A 27,666-nucleotide genomic window follows, 5' to 3' on the forward strand; every position below is an offset into this window, starting at 1 on the left:
AATAATAAGTATGATTGTACATAGAAATGTTTCATCTTGAAATGTTTTCAAAATCAACAAGAGACTCTTCATCAAATGCTATTTGTAAGACAGTAGGCGTCGAGTGGTGGATTCAATCCCTTGGAGAGCTATATTCTTGCGCTGCGCAATTTCACTCTGCATTTCTTTAGCTGTCTCCATTTGTGTACCAAGTACTTCTACCTTAGCTTGTGCAATCCTATGGGCTGTTTTGTATTTTATCTCATCATCTTTCAAGCATTTCTCGTCTTGTCCAATATCAGCAACCTCTCGTTCCAATCTACGAATTAGTTCTCTTGCATCTTCTATTTGCTTCATCAGAGGTTCCTTTTTCTCCTTATCCATTTTTTGATTTACTTGAATGTGTTCAATCTCCTCTTCAATATCATCTGCAAATATAACAACTTCGAGATATTTTTTTCTCCAATTCTGAAACAGATAACATATCTAGTTTTCTGTCAAGAGTGAGTAAATCATATTTGTAAGCAATCAAGTCCTTGACATCTTTGTAGAATGAACCATAATCAGCGCCAAACCAATTCAACGTGGTGAAAGCATGGTTGGCTAAAGTAACCATGTCATCCACGCTAGTAGTCGTCTCAGAAGTAAGATGAGACACCAACATAGACTTGACTTCATCAGTGATCACTTTCTTTGATTTTTCATGCATTTGGGAAGAAAGTCCATTTGCTTTAGTATGTGTTTCTTTTGCTGCCTTCAGTCTTGATAAAGGATTTAACTTTAACTTTGTCTCTCTCTGTTCTTCCTCTTCATCGCAAGGAATTAGCAGAGGCATTTCACTGGTTGACCCCAATGGTGGCACAGGAGGTGGGGTAACTAGCTCTGGAGCATTTGTGCTTGTTGAAACTCGCGAAGGAGTATCTTCATTTGATCCTATTGGTGGCACAGTAAGTGAGGGAACTGCTGGAGATTTTGTTGGCACTGTCACATAAACAATATCAGCTGTTTAGTTTAAGATATCAGAAGAAACAATGAAATAGACGTGTGATCGATCCTCCAGATGTTAATCATTCTTTGAGGATCAACGCGCAACCTAATGCAACAACTTATTAGAAGCAAAACCTATCAGCAAAAAAGCTTCAATGTTGAAATATTTGCATGATGTTCCAACAAAAGAAACGAATTCCAACAGAAGTCGTGATTCGTTGTCATTATTTCATTCTTGTTGTTAAGAATACAACTAAAAAGTCGAAATGGCACAGAGAAACTCGGTTAAAAGTCTGATACAGGTAATTCATAGTATTATGCAGGAATACAAGCACACAAAAATTTCAATGTCCATTCCATTGACCTCAGCTCTGGCAGCCAAAAGAAATGCCCGACTCCTTCTGCACCTTCAATGATTAAGCAGAACACACAACGCGATATGAAAACAGCACACAAACTTAAGACTGCTATAAATGAGAGAAGTTCATCCTACCATGTGTGCAATCAAAGGAGAAGCTGCTATGGACTGGAAGAACTTATTAGCAAATATGATGACAAAAAGATCCTACTTTTCTCAGGAAAAGGAAGGTTCGATTATACAAAACTCCGACATAGAACATACAAGCAACCTACTACATCCTGTCCTAACAAATCCAATCACTAAAAGCTTGACTCAAAACACTTTTGCTCAACTAAGCTACAATCTTATACTAGAAAGAATAAAAGAAAATATTAGTTGATGTGCTCACAAGCTGGCCCAAAAGCCACTATTCAGAAGAGTAGCAAGGTGAATCAAGATTTGTCAAAATTGTGACCACTTAGTAGTGGTAATGTTTCGAGACGATAATTAGAGGAAACTACTATATTCATGATACACGAAATAACATTACTTTTCTCATACACACACAAAAAACAAAGACCAGATGCCAACAGAGAGCCTTATAAGAAACAGACGAGGTTTGTTTTTGGAATGCAGAAATACATGATATTACTTTAGTAGAACCCCTAATGCCAAGAAACTGCTATAATCTTGTAAAGATTGCATCTTTTTGATGTTTCACTTAAGAAACAAGAAAATGAAGGGCACCCCAGGTTGCCAATTTGTGTTGCACAACTAGCAAAAATTGAAAAATACCATTTTGAAAACACTGAAAATCATGCATGTGCAGGTTTTTCTTGTCTTTTTTTAATGAATGATGGGTCAAAAACACACCTAACCCCTTTTTTTCGAGTTTCATACTTAAACTATTAAGTGTGCGAGTAAAACATTTGGTGATAGTTCACGCAGATAACTCATGATAGTTTAGGTACGAAACTCGAAAAGTCGAGATACAAGTGTATCTTTGACCATTAACTCTTTTTTAATCATGTTTGCTACATTTCACATTTCCTAATATAACAATTTATTAGAAGGAAAAACTTACCACAAATCCTAGAGACATTTTTGTGCCTCCTTTTTTTCTTATAGGGGAACCGGCCTTGGAGTGTTGAAGATGAGCTAGCTCCTTGTAAACTTGACCTTGTTGCCACCATCTTTTCTTCTAATGGAGTTTGAATATTTTTTCTTCAAGAAATCAAAAACCAGAAAGTAGTACTATATTTGCTCTGAAAACTGAGCCAAAGCTGTAGGAATTAGGATGGGTGCTGGAAAAAGGGGTCCTTTTTGCCAAGGCAAGATTTTACTCAGTTTTATGACGATAAAATTTTCAGCACACTTTTTGTGCCTTTTTGTACTATTCCTTTTTTTAATTTCCCACGCATTGTCCAGAGCTCACATTGGAGCCCTGACTAAATCTGAATCGCGCACGAGTGTACAAAGCACACATCGAAGCCCCAACTAAATCCGGCACACTGAAGGGCCGATTCGGGGTAGCGCTTCCAACAAAAAAATTTCCATACCGAGCTTTCTTAACCAATCTTGCCACTCCACAACATGTACCCATGTTGGTGCCTTTTTGTACTAATTCCAGTACAAAGAAGAATAGAACAATGGGAAAGAAAAGGAAAATGACCAAAATTTGTAATATTTCAACAATATTTACATGAACTGACCAATTTATTGTGAAATTTCAAAGTTAGTAAAATGTTCCTAGTCTCCCAAGCTGGGAACTAAGAAAATTCCTATTATTAAGTATTATTTCTATTAAAACTTTATTAGTTGACTTGCAAATATATGTACATGAACAAAAATTTTAAGTAAGAAATTGTGAGATGATACTATTGTGATCATCAACAAAAGGGAAGTGAAAAGAATGGCAAAAAAAAAAAACTCAAAAAAATGAGAATCAATTGAATTATAAAAAAAAATGAGAGCAAAAAGTATTTACATAGATTAACTATTTTGCACAAAAATAAAAGGAGACAAGCTCTCAAAATGTGATCGTTTACGAGCTACTCGTCTATAAGGTTTCCTATTTTTCCAGAATAACTGTTCAATGTTACTACTACTTCTTGATATATCAGCAGCAACATCCATTCTCTCCCATTTGGTTTTTCTTGATTTCCTTCTTGATTCTGTTTGTCGCGGAGAAGGTGTCTGAGGTACCTCGTGTTTGCCACCAACAACCCTGCAGTTCAAATGAGCAGTCAGAGACTTATATCGCGATAAATCTTAGCATTAGTGTGAGTTCGTTGACCATATAAGAACGGTTCATCCAATGCTGGGGTGGACCTGGTTTCACAGAATTCTAGATCCGCCTCTAGAAGCACACTTTTCTTTAGTTTTCAAAGAACAATGGATTTATTTATTCAAGCAATTACTAGTTTTGGTAAAGGGAAAAGGAGAGGATGCTCACTTTTCTTTGCCGCTTGTTGACATTGATGCAAAATCCTCTCCTTCCATGCAACAACATGCAGGGCAGATGTAGATCTTTGGCAGTGAGGATAACTTGATGCAATCAAAATGATACCATTCATCACATTTATCACAAGCAATCATCGGTCTTTGATCATAAGGTCTCCGACAAATGCAATAAAGCATACTCCGATCCCTTAGTAACTGCATGTTCCAAAAATAGTCTAATTAAATACGATACGCATATGCTTAACTTTCATCTTAACAAGAGTAGCTCCTTCAACATTTTACCTTAAGCTCCTTCTCACATGACACAGGTAAATTTTCACCCTCCGTGATGAGCTCAAAAACCTTATCCAATCCAAGTGCGCCACCATCTGTTGAAACCTGTTACAAGGAAGATGGTTAAGGTTGATGTCATATATCAAGAACATAACCACTGAGATGCACTACATGTACAGTTTTTACCTTCTTTGCATTATCAGCCCACTGCAACCCAATGTTCTTCACTTCTATCAGGCTTTGTCTAAAATAATCTTCTGAAGGAATGCCGACAGCTAGTCCCTGAAGTAGTATTGAACAATCAACATATTAGGCTATAATAAGTTAGGTTGCAAGCGATCTCCAATCAAATCTCGCACCAATGATAAGCCAAAAAATATCAAGAAATGATCTGCTAAGGTCATTATGCTTTTATCATAGCTAAAAGGGCAACAAATGTATACTATTAATGTCAGCATACTCATGAACTACATTCCTGATTCACAAAACACTTCATATGAGAACAAGAGTTTCAGTAGTGGTGAACAAGCTGCCGAGAGTAGAGCTCACTTATTTCGACAGTGAGCCTAATGAGAAAACTCAAAACAGCCAAGACTTTTGAAGTGTCGTAATAACTTTCTTAAGCTCATTCAGAAATCAGCTGACTGACTACTGAAACTTTATCAGGACCAGTAGTGCCTCTGGAACTGAATATTGTATTTACACCCACGTAACCCCTATTATAGTACAATCTACCAACTACCAAATCATGCCCCTATATTATCTTATCATCAATACCCAATGACCCCGAAAAAGGTAGAACATAGAGGCACACAAGGCAAAATAATGTGGTGAACAATATAGCTCTTCAAGGAGAGATACACACGAAGGAGGGGTCAGATTACTCAACCAGCAATCAGAACTTCGATGTGCAGCAAGCTAAAGCAGATCACCGTAGAGGCAGAAGGCACCCAAGCATGATAGAACTGGAGTAATAGGCAGAATGCAACAGTTTTTGCTATAAGCAACTATATGGATATCAGAAGAAGAATCTAGATCGGCACTTGAAAAAGTCAAGAAGCCAACTGCAAGGAATTGAATTAGCAGATTAAGATTGAAGAGGTCAGGAATTAGGTGATGTGGCTTAAGGAGATTGTAAGGAACTTTGAATTTACACATTAGAAATTGACTGCTACTTCCTCAGAGAAAAAGGTTTTAGGGTAGTCTGTGATGCTTGAGTGTGGGGCTTGCTATAATAATTTAATCTATATAGGTGTAATCACTTGAGGCCTCCTCCAGTAAACTATTTATTGAACAGAAAAGAATGACATAGGACTTTCAACAAAGTGATAGAGGAAGTCGGGAGTTATACAAGATAGCTGTAGTGGCACAAGAATCTAATGGGAATCCTAAAACTTCACAATTCGACTAAGAGTATAGGAAAATTGCCCATGATCTAAAGAAAATTGGCACCTTTAATATATTTTATTCCCATTTCCTGATATTCCACAACTATGTTACAAAGATGTGGGAATCAGTATGCGATGTGGATGCGGATGTGGATCCACATCTGGTACAATCAAATAATTTGCAGGCTTTTAGTTTACTTAGAAGGATTTATTGCAGCACACTCAAAAATTCTATTCCTGTATGACAAGGCCAATGTAAGGTTCATGTCAGTAGACCCTAGTTCTCCATTTTTGCTTAGAAAAGACAAACAAGAACTGAATATTATTGTACGAGCTATAACCTATATGGAAAGTGCGCTGGAGGAGGAGTACCCCAAGAAAAATATATAGAACAATGAATATACAAATGAAGTGCAAGGCAAAGTGCAGCAGACCTCTTTCAAATGTCGTTGAAGCACTTGAATTGAGGGTTTCTGTGAACCATCTAACAATCTCTGAGCTCTGATTTTCCAAGAAGTTCTTGCTAACGCCAACTCGAGTTTGCTGTTTGCCTCAGAATCATATGCACCAACAATATGTACAGCCTATGCAGTCAACAGAAAGTGAAAATAAGTTCCAAGTAGCGAGTTTACAGTTAATACTCTGGCATGCTCATAGAAAAAAGTCATACTAAATTGATTCAAAACAATGAAGATAGAAAACCATATTATCACAACAATGAAGACACAATCAAAGAAATACATCAGCAGGAGAAAGCATTATCGTAGCGGTGGACTCAAAACAGGTCACACTAATATTGTCTTTGAAACTGAATGCTGAACAGCCATTTGGTACCTTCAAAGCAACACAGAATTTTTTTGCAATAATGCTAAGGTCTTCATCTGGATAAGCTAAAACAAACTTGACAATCTCTTCTATGCGAGCTTTGAAATCGAGAGCTTTTTGACCAATTTGATGAAGTACAGCTCTTTCCTGAATCCTGCCAGGAGAATGTCAATGATTAAGTAAAACACTTTAGAGAAAGTGAGGCATCGGTTTGGACACATATAATTTGTGAGAGCAAGGTTACACACAATAGAAGCACAATAAAGTTGAAAGAAGCAGAAAAGAAACCCCACCCCGCCACAACAGAACAAAAAGATGGAAGGTGGTTCATTTTTTTGGGAGGGGAGTGGGCAGAGAAGGAAGCTAACATAAGCCATCTATTGTCAATAAGCTTTGCTAATGATCTGGATATATGCAATGTCTCCACTTCAGAGATTCCATTAATCCATTCAGATTTAATTGGATATTCTGTTAGACACTTGAAAACATCAGGAAAATACTCGGTACTCCTTTCACCTACCTTATACCTTAGTCGAAATAGTACAGGAGAAAACAAATTGAAAATCCATACACACAAATTCCTAGAGTCGTTTGTTTAGTATCAAATGGTAATTATTCTCGTTTCCAGAATTTCTATCATACAACTCTAAAATCAGAGTTACAAACTACTAATACAAGGAGGAATACCAAATGCTGCCTAACACAACATCCACTCACTGCCAGAACTCTACATTGGCCCAACCAAAATGAGAAGTCAAAGAAACAAGAGAAAAAGACAATTGGTATCCTAGAATCCTAAAAGCAGTCTAGAGTCTTCTAAGCACAAATTTCAATTGAAATAGGCTATAGTCATTACCATAAACATAAATCTTCAGCATCTGATAGGAGCTCAACGAGCTTGTGCAACTTGAGACACTTCCTTCCAATATTCTGCAATAAGTAAAACAAGAAATCACGCATTACTACAAACTGTAAGTGCAGGCACATTCACAGAGCTACTGGGTCAAGCATACCAGAGGATCACTTCCATTTCTTGATATTTTTCCACTGTTCATAAAGTGACAATAAGGACAAATGAAAACTTTCGAATCATTGGCATCTCCTGGTGACCATCCTATGCACTTCAAGTGGAAGCTGTATGAAAGCATAACATCTTTTATAAGTGATAACGAAAGCATCTTCAGATGAAAAATAATGACTAAATAGTTGTTCAACGACAAAATAGTCCCTTGGTTAAAGGAAATTAATAACCCATTTGGCCAAGTTTCTCGGAATCTAAAAGCACTTTTTTAAGATTTAAGGTCCAACTTCCAAGTCCAAGAAGGAAAAGTGATTTTGAGAAGTAGTAGAAGCAGATTCTCTGTTGTAGAGAAAAAAGCTACAAATTTGTGCTTCTTCCAAAAATAAAAGCAGCAGCAACAACATAACCAGCATAATCCTGCAAATGGGGTCTAGGGAGGTTGGGTGTACATAGAACTTACCCTTACTTTTGTGGGTAGAGAGGTTGTTTCAGATAAACCCTCAGCTCAAAAGAAAAAAATTCAAAAGAGGTTGAAGAAAAATATGATAGCAAAATAGTAAAATACAAAGCAAAAGGAGCAACGGATAGTAGTACACATGAAAGAATAAGGAACTACATGATTACTATGGAGAGGAGGCTATCTCTCTGCCTCTTCCACATAAAGTGCGACAATACTCAACTACACCTACTAATCATCTACCCTAATTCTTGACCTCCATATCTTCCTATCTGGGGTCATTTCCTCAAAAGTTGGAGTTGAATCATATTTTATCTTATCATCTTCCTCCAATTTTTCTACAGCCTACCTCTACCTCTTCTAACTCCTACAACAACCAACCTCTCACACCTCCTTACTAGCGCATCCAGCACCTTCTTTTCATATGTCCGAACCATCTCAGTGACTCAGTTTCGCTTCCCTCATCTTGTCTGCCACTGAGTCACTCCCACCTTGTCATGTATAACTTCATTCCTAATCATATCTCCCCTAGTATACCCACACATCCATATGAGTATTTCCATCTTCGCTACATTCATCTTTTGAATGTGGGCGTTCTCGACAAACATATCCTTGCCAAAAGATTACATTACCAAACTATTTGATATCAACTCAAGCCATCTGTTTCTCAAATATGAGTACAACCCTCTTCCCTTTTCATTTCTTTTTCTACCGGTTCTTCTCCTTCTAGAGTGAAATTTTAATTTATATTTAATGATGTACTTTAATTTATTCAAATCATGTAAAAAAAATTATACAAGATATTCAATATTATTGCTTTCCTTTATCTATGTTTATATTGATTAAAATTTTAAGTATATAGTTTTTATTTATGTTTTCTACTTTAATTTAATAAACATAAAAAGCATAGATAAAATTTTTGCATGATAAATATTTAAAATCATTTCTCCATTTTAATAGTACTAATTAAAAAATGACCCTTGATACCGTCTTTTTTTGGTAATTTGACACTCAAAACACTTTTTGGAGAGATTGACCAACCAAAATACATTTATAAAGTATTGGAAAAAAACACTTTTCAAATGAATTGACCATACACAAACTACTAGTACTTTCCAAAAGTACTTCTGAAGATAAGATGTTTTTGGAAGTTTGACCATATAGGCTCTAAGTATTATTGACCCTCTGGATAACTGGTAATAACAAACAATCATTCAAAATCCCCTCTCCCAAACATCTAGATCAAACCTTTTTAAGAAACACAAAAGTAGTAAGTTAATTAGCCAGATACAGTACCAGTCATTGCAAGTAGAACATGTCAAAAGCTTCTGGTTCACACCATCATGTGAGCAGAATATACATAACGCGCTTGCATTGGTCTGGTTAGATTTCTCACAAATGTTGATTGATCTCTCAAGTGCGTTTTTAGTCTGCAGAATTCCATTAGATTGCATCACACATCTACCCCATAATAGCTATATAACCAGGTCAACAAAGCTCCATGGGAACAAAATAAAAAGATAAAACATCTTTAAACCTGTAAAAGAGCAGTAAGCAGGTGAGCATCTCTAACTGAAGGGTGTAAGACCTCCTCACACCCGCGCTTCCACTCCTCTGTCTTATGAACCTCAGAGAAAACCATGTCCAATTCGGAGCAACTGAAAGCATCATTATTCCCTTTTTCCTGAACGTGTTCGAATCACCAGACACCATGAAATTAATGAATATCACATGATACCAATAGATGGTACGACAAAATGTGTTTGAAGCTTCAAAGTATAAGAACGTGAACTCGATATTAATTACTTGGGGAGGTTGAGAGTATTTTTTGGGTCAGTTCAATGAATAAAAGTTTACAATTGTGGACAACAAGTCAATTGATAAATCAATGAGTCAAATCCACGGGAATTTTCTCATCATCAGTTCTCAATAAGTTTCTCCACTAGTGTGTTTCTACATTTCCATTCGCTTCCTCAATTTCTACACGTAGTAGTAGGATGAAAATTTCCAGACAAGCTGTCGAATCAATCTCCATAAGTGTAACTGAAAGCAGGAATCTGAATCAGAAGTGAGAAAACAATACCTCCAGTTCAAATAGGTTGCGAGATAGCGGGGGATAATTTAGAATGCTGTTATTTTATCAGGGTGTGAGAAAGGATTTAGAGAAAGGAAAAATATAATGAAGACGAATCTTATTGGTTATCCCCTCTCTCATTTGGTGGAAAAATTCAAATACCAAATTTAACAATCTATAGAAAATTTACTGAGAACAGAGACGAAAGATGAGATATTCAAACTACTTTTCCAACTTCCAACATAATAAAAACTCATAAATTAGAAATTCCAAGCAACAAAAATACCCCAATAACAAAATTTCCAGAAAAATAAAAGCTATGACTTGTAGGAGGGAAAAGGAACCTAGTCTAACACAAACAAAAAAAGATATGTTGACCTTGAGAAGAAGAAAGAAAATACAGCACACAAAGATATGTTACCTTAAGCTGCAGCAACAGATCCCATGATCGATCCCTAAAGTTAAGGACAAAAAATGAATGCACCTGATCCATCCATGAGCTGCAAAAATTAAAATTGTAAGTGATAAAATCATAAAACTAACAACAACATACCCTGTAATCCCAAAGGTGGGGTCTGGGAGGGTAGAGTGTACGCAGCCATCCCCCTACCTCATGGAGGTAGAGAGGCTTTCATCGAAAACCCACGGCTCAAATAACGCATATCAAAGCAATATGAAAAGGAATATACTGAAGTAAAAAAGATAGAAAGCAATAGAAAAAACATTATATAGACTTTATTTTTTCTTATGACCATGGTGTCCAGGCCAGCTGAAAACATTTATATGGATTTCAGGATAAAAAGAAGGCAACAACAGCAAATAATGTGGTAAATAAAGCTAAAATCATAAAACTAATTAAGGAACGCGAAAAGCAAACAAGATGAAAAACATAGATGTGGCAGTGTGTCTGCCAGGGGTTTCTGATGTCAATATGCCAAATGATTCCCCACCTAGACATAGTTTCATCTGCAATAGCCATTCAACTTATGACTTTGGAACTCTGTACACAACCATCTTCTCAGTAATCCTTTCATTCACTTGTCATTGCTTTCTGATACTTGACTTTTTCCTATAGTTTCTTTTACCATGCAGGGTAGAAAGGGTATGTACAGGGATGGTGGTGCAGTAGGTTTATGCCACATTCTACCAACAGAACGGACCTAACTTTTCATAAATGCCAAATGGAATCCTAACGACCTAACCCAACCTTTCAGTAGAAGCAAGAAACTAAATAAGATAATAGTTTAATTATTATTATAATTATAATTCTTAAATAAAAGAAACAAATATTACTACAGAAAGTAGTGAAAATTGTGGGAAGAATGTAGAAAATAGCATGGAACTAAACAGCCTCTCAGATACTGATAGTTTCTCAAAAGAGCTAACTTGATACTTACATGCGCGTTCACCAGAGGAATCCAAGAAAAGAAAACTAAAGAAGCATAAGATATTTTATCTATAATATGAGATATCAGACCTTGGTATGAGATATTATTTCTAAATAATATGTAGAAAATTTAGGTTTCTCCAATTCCACACTTGATAGTAGCCGAAGAAGCTATTTTTGGACATCATGAAAATGTGATGACAAACAGATACACACCCCATGGGCCCACACACATGAAATCTGTATCAGTGGGGAACTTACTTGTGTTTCTCAATGGCCTTCTGAAGCTGACTAATCATTGCAGGAGATGAGACACAAATGTTCTGCAGCACGAAGGCACCAAATATAGAATATAAAATTTCACACGTAAGTAGAATATACCAAAATAGCTAACACATACAAGGAAGGAACAATTCCCCATAAGGGCTATAGAAAATGGATAAAAAAAAACACCTGATACTGTCTGAGAACTTCTTCAGCATCACTTAAGTTGGATCTTCCAGCAGTAGATTGAATGGAGACTTCCAAAGCTCTATTAAGCCAATTCACCCAATCAATTAAGGAGATACACAAACTGCAAGTTGTATACATGATAGGAAGGTGGGTCGTAATCTCCAAATTCGTCTTGACTTCCTACAGCAATGTCAACAAATAAAATTAAGCATGTATTGTGCACCATATTTTAAGAGGGACAGATGAACAGTAAGAAAACGTCTTAACCAGGACACCATAAAAGTAACAACTCCATTACAAAGAGGTAGGACAAACTATGGAATTAAAAGGCTTACATGTGGAGAGACAGAACCAAGAGTTCTTTTTAATCATAAAGACAAAAAGTCTGATGTGCCAAATTAGGGGCTAAAGAAGAAAAACCAACTGATAACACACAAAAGATAAAAAGAAAAGGTCCTCAACTCCTAACAACATGGTAGTTGGCAAAAATTTGAAGGAAGGAGAAATGGGAGAAGGGTTTTGGGTGTCATATGCAGTCACACTAGCGATACTCTCGAATGAGGTGTTGCTTACTTGCTTCACTAAGTGACCTACCATCTTTAGGTCAGCAACATAGCATACTGTTTACAACTTAGAGGTTTGCCAACATGGAAAAGGATAAGGGATGAACAAGGAGTGGTGCTCCAACTATACCACCGCCAGTAGTTTCCAAACTTAGGTAGATTTACATGAACCAAAGAGAGATAGCATTTAACTTTGCAAAGTGGCTAAAAGAGAATTCTGCTCCAAATAACTAACCATCAATAACCAAATTCAAACTGTAAATTTTTTAATTCCACGGTGATGACAGGCTAAAAGGTATTAGAGCTGTTGATCCTCGAATACAGGTGATACCAGAGGCAGAATATGGGACCAGGAACAAAAATTTAGGCACTGGATACCAAAAGAAGACAAAGAAAACTAGTAAAATCACATCTATTTACCCCAATACTAAGGAGTGCATGCACAGCCAAAACCTCAATTCATTGTCCAGATCTATCTGTTTTTATGTTGAACAGAAATCTTATGAGACAAATAATTACCTCAAGTGTTGGAATTGCAGTAGCAAAAGATAGAGCCCTAAAGCACCAACGAAGAGTAGAACAAGCGTCTTGAAGTTTTGGAACCATATCAAACTTGAAACCAAGACCTTGACCTGCTTCTACAACTGATTCTATGGCTTGAATTTGCTTTTCAATTTTACCAAGTCTGCTCAGTATTTCATCATCTGTATTTTCGTCATTCAACAGACACTCTGTATCATGCAACACAGAGCAGGCATCCAGCTCCCACCTGGTGCAAGTATCAAGCAATGTCTGAATCATCAGTAGTTCTCTCAGAGATAGCTTCAGAAGCTTAGATTCTGATACCAATATCTGCAGAAATTACAACAAAGGATGTAAGAGCTTGGCTATATTTCACAAAGGCAGAGTTTGCAAGTGATTAACCTTCAAAGTATCAATTTCAAGAGAAGGACTTGAGCCAAGAGCCATAGAATCACGTGATAGGAAGGGCTGTGACCTAGATAGCCAAGACTTGGCCATTGATACCGCATCCTTCACTTCATCAAGAGAAGGAAGTATCACAAATATCTCCTCTGAAGCCCTAATTGTTTTGCAAAATATAAATTTTAGACAGGAAGTAGAATGAATACACAAACAAACACAAGAAATACGAAGCAATAACTAAATCAGGGAAGGAGGCAACACCTTATAACATCCTCAAATTCAGATATCTCTTCCTTATTTTCAAGGACGTATTTGGCTCTTTCCTCTAAAGATACAGCAATTGCTTTTACCTCGTAAACATCAGTAAACAACTTCTCTTTCTCAATCTGCAATCTGGTGATATAATCACATATCAAATGGGATGAACAATAGTTTTTTTTCAAGAAAATCATATTAGTAAAGCGAAAATTGTAGTACTACATGCTAGCCTCCATCAACAGCTTCTCAATATAATCCATGGACATTCTGCAACGAAGTGACTGTACGAAAGAAGAATTTCAGAAAATTCAGATAGAGGAAGGAATTAGAGATTTATGAGACCAAAAAATCGCAATGAATTATGAATCAAACAGCCAAGAAAGGAAAAGGGAAAGGTAATAGGCCATGAAAGAACACGGAAAATGTAACTCAACAATCCACAGAAAGTGATAGGAGAAGAAAGACCACTCTAATTACCTTCAGAGCTTTTACCCTACAATGAGCCTTCTTTAGCTCAATATCCACACAAGGCAGCTCCTCAACTATGTTAGAAGCGTGAGAAATATTAGATGTTTGCATTAGATCACAACTATTAAACAAAAGATCGACTGAGATTTCCAAACCTTTAACCCTAAGCAATGATGCATCCTTTTGAATGCAAGTTAATTCATGAGCTACAGTTTCTTGATCCTCCCTTTCGCTGATGCCCAATAGAATATTGTTAGCACGCGCTATCCAAGACACAGCATCTTTATGATATCGTCTCAGAAGTTCAAGCTCTGGAATGTTAACCGCAAAACCATCCCATTTGTTGAGAAGCGATTCAAGTTCCTGTACAACATAAAATGTGGCAGTTATGCAATGTTCTACTTCCATCAACACTATTCAAACTTTGACAAGGTAGGAACAACCTTGACGCTGAGAGAACCTTTCAACATCCCACGGCATTGAGATTGACAACATTCAACTTGTCTAATTAAGTCTAGGAGCATTTCACCTTCAGGAAGTTGCACTTGAAGGCTTAAATTCTGGAAACAAAAAATGTAATAGAATAATCATAAAACAAATAATCCCAAAAAGAAAGCATCACAGAAAGCAAAGATAAACAGATCACCTCCTTCTCTAGCTTGTAGAGAATATCTGCCTCAACTCTAGCAGAAGTCTCAGACACACAAATCCTTACTCTTTCAGCCCAAGCCTGGAAAAGCTCAATATGTGAGATTATAAAGCAGAACCCATTCTATTTCTGAAAATTGAGGCAGCAAATGACAATTCACCACAAGCAAATAGTCACATCATACAGAACTACCCTTCAAATTAATATACAATCCTACCAGCAAGAAGACACAAAGTTGACAGACATTTGAAACAGCAAAAGGTGATTCAGATAGCAGTTGCCATACATCCAAAGCATCACCAGTGAATGTGTGTCACTTCCAGTTGCATATGTAAATTCAGCGCATTTCATGGGTTGCAGAGGTAACTCTAAATTGAATTTAAATTTTGTCCTAGAATACAATTCAATTGTGCTACAGTGAATCAATGCTGAAACTATGCCAAAAGGGTACTTCACTTTTATTTTCTTTTGACAGGGGAAAAGAATTCCTTTTTCTTTTATAGACATTTTTGAGAAAAAAAAATTGAAGATCTAACTATCTGTGTTCTAACATGGACAATTGGAAAATGGAGACCATCTCCAAAGCTAATTGCGTCCTATGTCAGGCTATGTGGATTATCCACTGAATCATCACTCATCAGTTTTTTACAAGGCTGAATCAAGTCATCAAATATTCTTACATTGTCCAGTAAGTCTTTACAGGAGTCTATTCTTAGGAAGAAAAAAAAACAAGAGTCTCATAACAGCTACCAATGGAAAGAATGTGTTGGTCTGGTTTGCAAAGATGAAGTGAAAACATTTTGATATTGAATGCTCGGACTAGCTGTGAATTGATTGCTTATTGTTTGTAAACGGAGAAGACTTGCATGATCTCTCTATAACAGGTCAATCCTGGTCATTCAAACTAAATGGCTAGATCAAATGCATCATTTTTTCCTAATATCATCCTTGAAGAAGGCGAATAAAAAAAGAAAAAAGAGAACCCTAAAAGCTGCACTGACCGACCCCATGTGGGTTTTCTTCTCATTGCTTTTAAAATTTGGAAAAGCAAACGAGTCTTCGCGAAAATGTAAGTATTTGCTGATTCTTTTTTTGAGATAAAGGTAAACAATTTAATTAAATCATAACTTAGCACCTAAAACAATGCTAAGTTAAGAACTTTACAAACCATACTTACAGCAGAAGAGAAAAAACTGAGAACTTATATATTGCCAATTAAATCTTTTAAGTCTCCTATATTGCTCCATATATTCTGTTTACACCAAAAAAAGAACAAACTGAGACAATTCAACCTAATTTTCTGGATAGAACTGCTAGTATCTTCAAACTCATCTTCAAGTATTCACTGGTTCTTATGTCAACATAAAAAATATTCTCAAACTTTACCTTTTGTTTTTGTTTTTAAAATTTACCCATATCATTAAAGCTCATCTTTCTAATTGGGGCTTAAGTTAACTTCTATTATCTCATTCACAGTAAAAGCCAGCATGACCTATGAGAAAACCTTTAACAAGCTTGTACATGCACTGAAGCGCTATAACTCCCAGTTCTTTGATAACAATACCACTATTTGCAAGAATGACCATTAAAAGTACCACCATCTTCACTGACAAGCATTAACATCTTTTTCACCTCATAAGATCTTATAACTTCAGCGGTAACTTCCAATTTTTGCACAAAGAACAACAAAGACCCGAAATCAAAGTAAAAGCGGCAACTGAAAGTGCCGGCAGGAATCTGAGGAGAAGTAACAATTGACCAGTTGGAACACAAAGGACGATCATAAATATGCTGATCCTCTTTTCAATATTCAATTGCATTTACAGAGAGACCAAAGACTACTTCATGATATTTGAACATACCAAAACAAAAACAACCAGAATCTTTTCTTTTGACAAAAGAAACAAACTGAAGGGGTTTTGTCTTCTATTTTATGTATCATTATTTCTCTAAGCAAAAGATTTTGTTCACAAAAAAAGGGTTGTCTTCCTTTTTCCTCTCTTCTCCCAATTTTCTATAATTTGATTCAAATGTTTTTCTTCTCTGGGAGAAAATAAGGAGGCGTCACATGGGTCAATGTTACTAAAACATAAAAATTTGGCAACATCAGCGTGGTAACCTTTATCACCAATATATAAGACGTAAAACTTGCAAAATAAGAAGGTATACCTTAGCTGAAGACAGTTTGCACAACAATTCCTCACTTCCTTTGATGTAGATGGGGCAATCCACAGTCTTGGAGTACAAGGTTTCCAAATTGGATAACTGTAAAGGAAATGAAGCAACAATTAACAAACATAAGAGAACAGAATGAGCACCACTTCCAAACCTCAAATCGGCAACGAATATGTACTTTGCTAGAAACCTCAAAGGAAAGAAGAAACATTTCCAAACAATCCAAAAATGTAAAAAGTATGAAATGACCAGATGCCAAAGGCAGATCAAAGGTTCAGAAAGAAAGAACCTTGTTTTTTCCTTCTTTTATTTTGGGCGTGAAAGGGGAGAATAAAACTATATTAGCCACTAATGTCATAACAAAAGCCTGAAATTATACCCTAAACTGAACTACAATTCTCAAAGAGCAGCATTAGCTCCTATCATATTCTGTTTGATAATGCAGCACAGCATTTATAGAATATCAAACCACGCTATACCTAGAAAACTATCAACAAAGTGAATGTACTGCCTTACAAGAATATTTGAGCATGATGAAAGAACAGAATCGATCTCCAGAGTCAGCTCGCTCGCTTCTTTCTGGAAATCCTGTGCACAGAGCATACTTGGATTATCAGACCCAGTGCAAAATTGAATTGCATATAAAGGGAGGGAAAATAGAAACAAAATGCATTTCACCTTCAATCTGACATGCGCAGGTTCATTACAGGGTACGGGGTTTAAACTGAGCAAATTGTCAACAACTTCCATCTGCACCTTCACTACACTATTGTGATCAGACATCCAAGATTTTACTTTCGAGAGAGAGTCCCTGACATTTTGAGCCCAACTCTGAGCATCAATTAACCTCTTCACCAAATCTCTCACCTAAACCCCATTTGCATATAGATATTTAGTTGAAGACAGTTACAAAATCTAAGGGCTATTAAGTTATAGAAAATGAAATGGCCGAAATCTCACTGGATCCATTTCATGACCAGCCCACACAAACTGTTCAGCTTCCTTTATTGCACGACGATAAGCATCTGAAGAATAAGGATTCTGGAAAAGCTTGCTGGACTTTATTAGCCATTCTTCAGCTAGTTGCATGTGAGTGATACAGCCACCCTTAATCTACAGTTGGCCATTGATTGGAGCCAATAGAAGTTAGAAGCTATCCATTTATACGTTTACACAAGCCACATATTAACAAGAACTATTTCTTATCTTAAGACTATATACCACACCGTATCACGAATATGCAAGAAACCAACTGCAGATGTCACATCTCAAAGTATCAAGTGACTCATAAGATGTAAACAGCTTACTGAGGTATCAGCCTATCAAAGTCTAGAAACTTCCCAAACAGAGAAAAAAAGGTTCAAGAAGGATATGTCCCAAGACCATTAGTATCATTCGATCCCAGATCATTAAGCTTCTTGACCACTAGTATCATTAAGATAGTTAAGCTTCTTGATTGACAACTCAGAAGATAGGGTGTGCGATAGCAAGAAAATTAGAAGTGAGAAAGAAATTTCAGAAAATTCTAACGTCTTTGACACAAAATTGTAAACTCTCCAAGGATATTGTATTAGATGAACAGATGATGAAGGAAAATTGGTAGTATTAACATTTCAGATATATAAGAACAGCGCACAATTGATTAAACACTGGTATAGAATCATTGAGCATGTTCTTCCATCCTAGTAAATATTGATACCAAGAAATATATGTGTTCTACTTCCTATTAATAATGCCAAGCAAGAACCTTCATCCCCCCACCACACCTCTTTTGACTAAAAACTGATTACTACAGATGTGCTAAAAACTTAGGCATAGAAATATCTGCAGCTTGAGTGGTTAGATGGGAATAAACAGGTAATTAGAAAAGCGAGCAAAGAAATGCAGAACACTGCATGGAGCCCAAGAGAGGGTCCAAAAAGCAAGTTTTAATATTCACTAGGCCAGAAAACAAGGGTATCAAATGGAATAACAAAAACAAGAAAATTGACCAAAACAAGGTTCTATATAATGATCAGAACCTTTTTTGACAAAGAAGATGGATCGTTGGATGACAGAAGTTGCCCTCTGATATTTTTTGCAGCCTCTTCATGATTACTCTTATCCGTAATAAGCACCATATCATTCAATTCAGCGAGGGTATGACGAAAAAGGAGTTGACGCTTTTGTGGCTTACATTCGCACAGATGTTCCCAGTGCTGCAAGGAAACCTCATATTAAGTCAAGAAAGCATAATCAAGCACCAAAACTATTGACAAAGAACATAATAGACGACAACTAAATATGGTAGAAGTGCTTAACGATTACACTCAATACTGATTGCAGTATAGCAGTGCATTCAGCAGTGAAATCGCTAAATACGCCTCCACCCCCCAACAACAACCCACCCCAAAATCAAAAAGAACTACATCATTCATTTTAGGCTCTGAAATTGATAAATTAAAGCTGCATAATGATGTAAAAATTGTTATATATTATAGCACAATGCTGAGAATGTCCTCCCTCCTAGATGCTAGAATATGCAACCTACAAGGAAAGATGATTTTATGCATCTATGATCAGCTAAGTTTACCTTGAATTTGACCAGAGTACATTCTATAGACAGAACTCACAAAAGCATAAGACATACAGCCACAGGAAGTGGAGAGATGAGGAAAACAATGTATTTTTCGCACATATAAACAATGCTTACCTCAAGACAAACAAAAGATGATGGTGCACAGCTGCACACTACAGCAGAAAGATACAAATATTGCTGGCATATGATGCATGTAGGATCCTTCAATAAGATCAGGTAAAATATGTGAAAAAACACTTCAGAACACATTCATAGTCAAAAAAATCAAGAAGCAACATCAAAGTTAAAGTACCTCTTCAGTGCCCACGTATTCAGGTTTCATACGAGGCGGCATGGGAGAAGAATTGACAATACCATTTTTCCAAAGCCGCTCTCTCCAAGACTTTTCTTTAGAATAGACCCTGACTAATTCTGTTTTTAAGTAAGGTGCTGCATTGCTATCAAATTCACTCTGCAAGGTGATGAAAATTGTTAAATTGGCATGATTAGAATTTAAAGATACATAGAAGCATGGAAAAGTTATCTACAAATACAAAGCAATGAAAATATAAAAACAAAAGTTCATCAGAAAAAGCACCATAGCATAAATTTCAGTAGAAAACTAAAAAAATATATAATAAGCAATGGAAGCGCCATCTAACAGCTACGTCACAAAATTTAGTGCACCATCCGTTGGTGATGTGGAATTAAAGTACTCAAAGGTAATCCCACCCACTTGGAAATGAATCAACAAATCGCATTTTTTTAATAACAGCATCTGGGTACTTGCACCTCGACTATTCAACAGGGTACCAATTACCTCCCACCAGCACATGTACTAGTTAACAAGGCTTAGACGAATTGGAAGAAATCACAATAGCACAAAGAAAGAATGTGAAAACATGAGTGACTAGATAAATATCCACCATATGAAGCATGCAAAAGAACAGTCTTCTACATCTGTGAGCAAAAGACAAATGAGTATAACGTTGTCCATAGCATACCATGGATTTGAGTGGTGGGGTTCCTAAGTAACGGGTCCCCCCTATTATATTTCTCCTAATTGGAACCTCCAACATTTAAATGGCAAAGGGAACAAAGAGACAAACCCGGGCTACTGCACAGAGAAGCTCTTCATGAGACAAAACAGCAGCTTTGCGGTAAAGTTGGTAAAGCTCTGCTCCAAAACCACCATGAGGTAACCAGTCGGCAGGGGCAAAATTAACAGCCTCGGCACAATTTAAGCCTGCAATTTTAAGATGCAGGTAAGACTACAGGAGGGAGCTGCATCATGCATGACTAAGCATTTGAAGACGAAAGAACCATTTGAAGAAGAAAGATCCATTCAAAACATTTTCCAAATCAGAGATAAACTAGCAAAAAATATGGGCTCACCGCAGTTAAAGCCTCCATGATATGATCTGGGAAAGGTAATAATAAAGTCCCCAGGCTCCTGCAACAAGTACACAAGCAAATAAAAGCCACATAAATGGAAAATGCAAAACGGGAAAAGCTTAAAATTCAGTAACTCCTGGAATGGCAGTCATGAAGGGGATCGTAAGTACTGTTTAGGGAATTGCTCATCGAGTTCCTGCTTGCTATTAAAGCCTAATCATAATATATTTTTATAATTTGTTGAAGATCTTTGATCATTTGATTGTGAGATTCATCAGAAGTTCTTTTCTTTTTCTTTATTGACAAAAATAAAAAATCCTATTTTGCTTAGTATCAAGACTATAACATTTCTCCCACATTATATTGATAACAGAGAAATCTTTAAGGGTCAGGGAAATACGCTTTAGAAACTCAGTGGATAATGGGTGTACCCCGCTACCATTCTCCAATTAAAGATCAAGTTTTTATTTGCAGCAGGATTTGAACCTGTGACATATGCCAAACACACATCACACTTTACGTTCTCACCACTAGACCAAATCCCTAAGGGTGCATTTCTCCCACATATTAGGTACTATAGACCAGTAAAGGGAAAAGGCATTGTGTTACTTATAATTTATGGTCCCAAAATATGTGACCACAGTCGAGAACTAGGCTCCTACAGTATAGATCATGTAAATAGCATCCTGGTTGTATGACGTAGTATTTAGGCAGTTCCAAGGCTCAAGACAACCAAATCCTAATGGGTTTGAGGGATCCCAAGCACCTTTGACAAGGAAGCATGGAAGCCAAAACATAATATACAAAACAAAAAGAAGAGAAAAACGTGGAAGAACTTTCCCAATTAAATGGAGGAATAAATAAAAGAGAAAACAAGTTTCAAAGAATATACCAAAAGTTGTTTTTGCCTTTTTGGAAGTTAAAAAAAAAAAATCATTCCCAAAAAAGTATACACTAAACATAACATGTAGTGATGAAGTAAAGACAATCCCACATGTTTATCACCAACTCATCCCTCACCATTTTTGCAATCTTCAGATTCAATTGAACTAAACAGCTTCAGAAGTACCAGTAGAATCCTAAAAGTATGACCCTCTTTGACATGTAGCGCTAGAAAAAAAAAATTAAGCTAAAACTCTTTTTCACAGTGTATTGGTGTGATACCCCTTGTAAATCCTGATATTGGACTGCATCTGTAGTGGATGGCATAGGAGTGCTAGCACACTTATTTTTCTTATTTCGCTATTTTGTAGTGTTGTATCTGGGCCATGGAAAGATAATTGAAGTACCAACTTTCAATTGAATACGATTAACCTACTTTCCTAGTTTGTCCCTAAGCTACAATATCTATAGGAAGTACATCCTCCTACGTCCTGCCCATAAAGTTTGGCTCCGTAAAAAAGAAGAGAACTCATATGAGAAACTCTCCTTTTCCACTTCCATAACAGCTTCTCCTTATTTTCATGTTCATCAATTTACAAAGAGAAAGACTCAAATGCAGTATTATGACATCCTCCATGAATTTGGGGAGAATTACCAGAAAAATACAATGGAAAAAGACAGCAGAACAGAAGGAGCAAGATCTGAGTATCAAGTCCCACAACAAACCTGTAACACTTTATAAACAGGAACCCCATTTTCTTGCAACACACGTGGATTCAGCATGGTTACAAGCTGAAATAACAGATCTGGTTGTGCATCAAACAGATCGGGAAGGCTATTACGCATTACCTGCACAAAAATTGCTAGTTATAGGACAGCTACCAGCTGAGTAAGGCAAAAGAAAAATCAAAAATTTGAAATTTTCAAGGGAAAGCTAAATATAAAGTGATAAAACCCATTATAAACACTGATAAAAGTTAATTGAAATAGCAATCAAGTATTCTTTTATCACTTCTTTGGCGACTAAAACAGGAAAATAACTTGCTATGACGCAATGTATCAAGGAACGTGGAAAAGTAATCTTTTTTTGAACTTGGTAACTTTGTATTATATCACAAAACAACACATGGGTTGTACTAAAACCCTATATACAAGTATACTCCTAATTTCACTTCTCTATGTCTAAATTGAGTCTAGAACATCAATAATAGACAGTGTCATTTGAGTATAACTGATTACACCAAGACACTTAAAGTAAAATGCAGTTTATTTTACCTTTCTGCACATTGTTCACTGTGCTCTCAAAAAATCTTGAGTTCATCTCTTTCCAGATAGCCCACAATGTAATAAAAGGATATGCAACTATTCTTAACACTACACAGACACTAAACTTATACCCAGGGGCGGAGCCAACATATTGTTAGGGGTTCCCGAACCCCCTTCGGCGGAAAATATTACTATTTATACATGGTTAAAATTATTTTTTATGTATATATAGTAGATGTCGAACCCCCTTCGTCTAGTTCTTGTGTTTACTTCATTCAATTTTGAACCCCTAATTGAAAATCCTAGCTCCACCACTGCTTATACCCTAATGAATCGAGATTATTAACACCTTCCAAAGCACCTTCTGGCAAAGCCCTGAATGTTGGTTAATCATGTTATTGTATTTAGTCATCAGGTACCTGTGGGTTTAGCAGGACTCCAGCTATGCTCTACATTTATCAAGTTCACATGCTAGAATAACTGACCTTGAACACATTCATCTATACACGGAATTACAGGTAAATTAGATTACATTTACTTATAATAAATGATACAAATCCATAAAATTGAAGATCCAAATAGTATGAAGAAAAACAATACTTCTCGTGACTCTACACTTGCCTCAGTTTGGTTCAAGTCTCCCAAAAAGCCATTTGAAAAAAAAACACAAAACAATCATTACACTAAAATCTCCTAAAAGTTCAACATTCAAATATCAAGAACTTGAGTCAACATGTATTTGAGCCAAATTTCCCTTCACAGTAGAGGTGATCTGTTCTAACTTTACTAGCTCGCAATTTCCACTAATACACAGAAGTAAAGTCAATGACACTAATACAGGACAAGAAGTATTTATTGAATAACCTTCTCAAAAGCTTGGGCTTCACTTCCAGGAACGCTATACCAACATTTTGGCTCTCCCCTGAAAGGAAGCAAGAAGAACTCATTAACTGATAAATTTATCAGGATTCTTTAAATGAACATCAAGATACTGGTCATGCACAAGATTTTTTGAAAAAAAAAACGTCAAAATAACATCATCAGATCAATCAGGTGATTGCAGAAAAGATACCAGAGGGAAATGCAAACGAAGACAAGATGCACAAACTCACACATGTTAATAAGACATTTCCAACTAAATTAACAATATGCCTAAAGGAAAACCCCAAGAAGTGTTGCCTGATAAACTTGGTATGCTGTCAACAAGTACTTCAAATTATTTCTTCAACTATTGCTTATCATGCTATTCAATGTTATATGAAGGAGTAGATAGACGACGTCATTCTATTTTATAAGAACAATGAAATATTTGAAGCTGTGGACCTAAAACCGCTTAAAATTCATATGGACTTAGCAAGGAATAGAACACAATGGAAGCAATGTATCCATATAAGTTATACAAACTAGTTAGGGCAAAAGTCTAGTTGTTGTTGATATCATTAGTTAGTAAAAGCTATATGTCTACTGTGAGAAAGAATCCCTAGTATTAGAGAGCTAGTTTGTCCTAACAGACAAATTCTTGAATATTAAAATGAAAAAGGCCCAAATGAAGTGTATGGTTATTGAGGTTTCAAATAGTTGATCCCAACAATTTCGGGTTGAGGTATAGTCATTCTTGTAATTTAACTTCACTAACCAATGAACTATGAAATATATGTGTGTGCATGTGTGTGACTTTGGGGAGGGTGCAGAAGGTAAAGGAAAGCTCCACTCGGTTGGTTAGAAAGTGATCACATCACAGTTTACAGAAGGAAAAGGTTACTAGAAAAGAAGAGCAAAGCTATATAACCTGTTTCGCCTTTAATCATAACTTTTTATTGGATTTACAGGGTCTTGTAAGGGATTTTTTTTAATTTTATTTTTGTGTTTTTGTGTGTGTGTGTGTGGGGGTGGGGGGGGGGGGNATCAACTGGTTAATGGGAGATGACAAAACGGTAGGCATCTATAGATGTACTAGCATTTTCGAGAAGTAATTTAGAATCTCTATTCTCATTGACCACACGTACAAGCTACTAATAAAGGTGTAGATTACACTTTTCATAATTTACAAACAGCATATTCTGCAGAAAGAACGAGATAAGCTTCATGGATTAGGTATTATAAAGCATTTGAGCAGAAGAGGAGGAGGATACAAGTGATGAAGCTGTCAGTGAGCTAGCAACCTAAGCAAGACCATGAATAAAGATTCATGCCCCAAGGGCTTAATTAAGTAGCAAAGGTTGAGGAACTTGTAATTTAGGTCACAAGTTTGAGCCCTACACCATGTCAACTAAGCCTAGTATCTAATGGAGAAGGATACAGTGGTGGACCCATTATCCCAAGTTTTGAAGTTTGCAGTTGGTCCTAAGGGTTGGCGGCCCCAGACGAATTTCTCGGTCACTAAAAAAACTAAGAAAGACCATGAACCTACATCAGCCAAATACAGTTGAATAGGACCTCATGAAAGCAAAATCGTAGATGGTGAAAACCTAATAGACAATATTAAGCAGATTTTATGAAGAACATTTGTAAGATTTGGACATATGACCAACATGCCAAATCTCTAGCCTTATTAGGGAAGGCATATCAAATCACATTAGGCAACAATGCAAAGAAACAAATATCAAGATACAACTGCAAAAAAGTATCAGAAAGAAGTTCCATAGCATCACAACTAAACAAATAAACTTATCTTTTATTGCATGCACATGTAAATTACATGAAACTACTGGTTAGATAGAAGTATGTGACATTTCTCTGAGTGATTGTATGTCATTTAATGAAACGAACTTATTCTTTTCCAAATCAATAGCAAACCTTCTAAGCAGATCTTATTCTATTGTTTGTCTGGTATAAAATCTAAAGATTCTGAAATGTATTCATTTTGCTATCATGTTGACTTTCAGTAGAAGTGAAAGAAGAGTTTTTTTTTTGTATGACGTAAATAATTCTATAAATCTTAACAAGCCTGATACAAAGAAGTAGAGAAACTTCATAATAATATCTTACCATGTAGCCATTTATTTTGTGGGAACAAAAAAATTGACTTAAGATTAAAAAAATAATAATAACTATAATAATTGGCTATCGTACCAGTGATGATAATTCATGGAGTAAAAGCAGTGGTCTTCAAAATGCCAGCAGAATGAAGAGAATAGCATTCCAATATACAGCCAAGGCACCATAACACCAGCAATGCTATGATGTACAGCTCGAAGCATCGAACCTGGCAGCTTGGGTAAGTTATTGAGGTTCCAAGGGCTAGCACAATATTCATCCCATGTACCTGGTTCAACTGATGATGGTTTTTCATCGGTTAGACGTGGAAATCCACTACCATAGATGGAAGTATCCAAGTCACTGCCATATTTCACTTCAACCTCCCCAGCTGATCCCTCCACAATTTCCCAGAACTTCTTCTCCAATTGCACCTGTGAAATTGATGTGGAACCAAACCACTTTTTCTTGGCACGATCAGCAATGCGCCTAAATGCATCCAATGGCAGCTCTCTGCCAGGTGCGAAACCAAAGCTATCCTTTTCAGAATTCAAGCATGGCAAGCAATACCAGTTCCCGGGTGGAACTTGTTCCAGAGGAGGTGATAAACAGAACATATGCCATCCCTTGTTGCACCGATCACAGAGAAGCATCACCTCCCCATGCAATCCACTTTTGCATTGCTCACATATTTGATCGTGTTCTTCCTCCTTCGCCTTACATGTTTCAGTTCGATCACCCTCACTGTTCTTTCTCCTTCTCTTACTACTAGAGGATGGGGAGTCTGACTCCCTTTTTCTCTCACTTTGGTTTCCTCTCCTGCAACTTCTATTTCCCAGCTTATTTAACTTATTATAGTACTCTTCATAATCATACAAATGTTCCAGATACAATTGAAATAATACATGCTTGGCACACTCCGAAATCTTCCCAGCAGGACGAACAAACCTAAAAACCTCACCCCACTTCTTCTCCTTCACTACTTTATCATACCCTCCAAACCGCTTAACAAAATTATACAACTTGCACAAATCCAGGTCCTCTCCCTCAAACACAATACGTTTTTTTGCCTTCTTCCCACAATGCTCCTCTAAGAACCTATTGTATTCCAACTCAAACGTCTTCGGATCACAAGACGCACACCGAGACTGTAACTGATGAATAGCTTGTGTTTTCGTCGGAAATGTGAAGGTATTCAAATCCAATGCATAAGGGGGTTTCCAACTCTTAGGTGGAACAATTTTACAAATACCATATTTCTCAGCCTCTGGCCTGATCTTGTAAATAAACTCTAAAGGGTCCTTAAATTCATCGTCAGTTGGATAATATACTGGCCCTGGTGGTATATTCAATAACCCACTTGGGGATGCACTTGTATTTTGCCCTAACACCCCTTTCTCTACAGCCCTAGGTCTCCCTCTCCCCATTAATGTTAAACTACTATATCATCAAGATTATCAATACCCAATAACAAAATCTGCAGGAAAGATTCATACAAACATTCATATATGCCTCAAATCGCTTAAAAATTCAAGATTCTTGAAATGTAAAGGTACAAAAACTATTAAAAATGAAATCTTTAACATACCTTAGAATAAAGAAAGCATAAAAATTGAGTCTTGATAGATTCTTGTCCCTCAAATTGAAGAAAAAAAAAACTCTCTTTCCCAACGTGGGTGTGTTTTAGTGTTTAGATATCTCTTCTTGTGTTTTTATTAGTCTTCTTTTGGCTTTTTTCTTCTTCATTTTTTTTTTATTTTTTATTTTATTGCTTTTTTAGGTTAGTTTTTTTGCAGGTTTTGTGGGAACTGGGATTTTTATAAAAAGGTCTAAATTTCAGAAATATTACGACAGTGTTTTAAGGAATCTATGGGACTTGAAGAATCTAAAGAGCGTGAGGTCACGG

The 27,666-nt window shown here is 36.4% G+C and overlaps 1 protein-coding gene across 1 annotated transcript; it reads right to left on the reverse strand.

Moving 5' to 3' along the window:
• Positions 1-3,236: 3,236 nt before the first annotated feature.
• On the reverse strand, positions 3,237-27,516 carry LOC125843295 (uncharacterized). The gene is made up of 34 exons (XM_049522515.1): positions 27,349-27,516; positions 25,857-27,237; positions 23,649-23,706; positions 22,245-22,367; positions 20,637-20,694; positions 20,351-20,487; positions 19,555-19,713; positions 19,377-19,463; positions 18,706-18,882; positions 17,645-17,797; positions 17,363-17,551; positions 17,201-17,272; positions 16,679-16,774; positions 14,507-14,590; positions 14,304-14,420; positions 14,016-14,223; positions 13,870-13,934; positions 13,615-13,673; positions 13,396-13,527; positions 13,135-13,291; positions 12,730-13,062; positions 11,648-11,827; positions 11,456-11,517; positions 10,229-10,307; positions 9,271-9,417; positions 9,030-9,163; positions 7,269-7,389; positions 7,112-7,185; positions 6,265-6,409; positions 5,865-6,014; positions 4,229-4,324; positions 4,052-4,147; positions 3,762-3,964; positions 3,237-3,533 (listed from the first exon to the last, which is right to left on the reverse strand). The coding sequence occupies exons 2-34, from the start codon at positions 27,185-27,187 to the stop codon at positions 3,299-3,301; spliced, it is 5,517 nt and encodes a 1,838-aa protein (XP_049378472.1). The 5' UTR covers positions 27,188-27,237; positions 27,349-27,516; the 3' UTR covers positions 3,237-3,298.
• Positions 27,517-27,666: the final 150 nt, after the last annotated feature.

The sequence above is a fragment of the Solanum stenotomum genome, chromosome 10, assembly GCF_019186545.1.
Source record: "Solanum stenotomum isolate F172 chromosome 10, ASM1918654v1, whole genome shotgun sequence".
Lineage (NCBI taxonomy): Eukaryota > Viridiplantae > Streptophyta > Magnoliopsida > Solanales > Solanaceae > Solanum > Solanum stenotomum.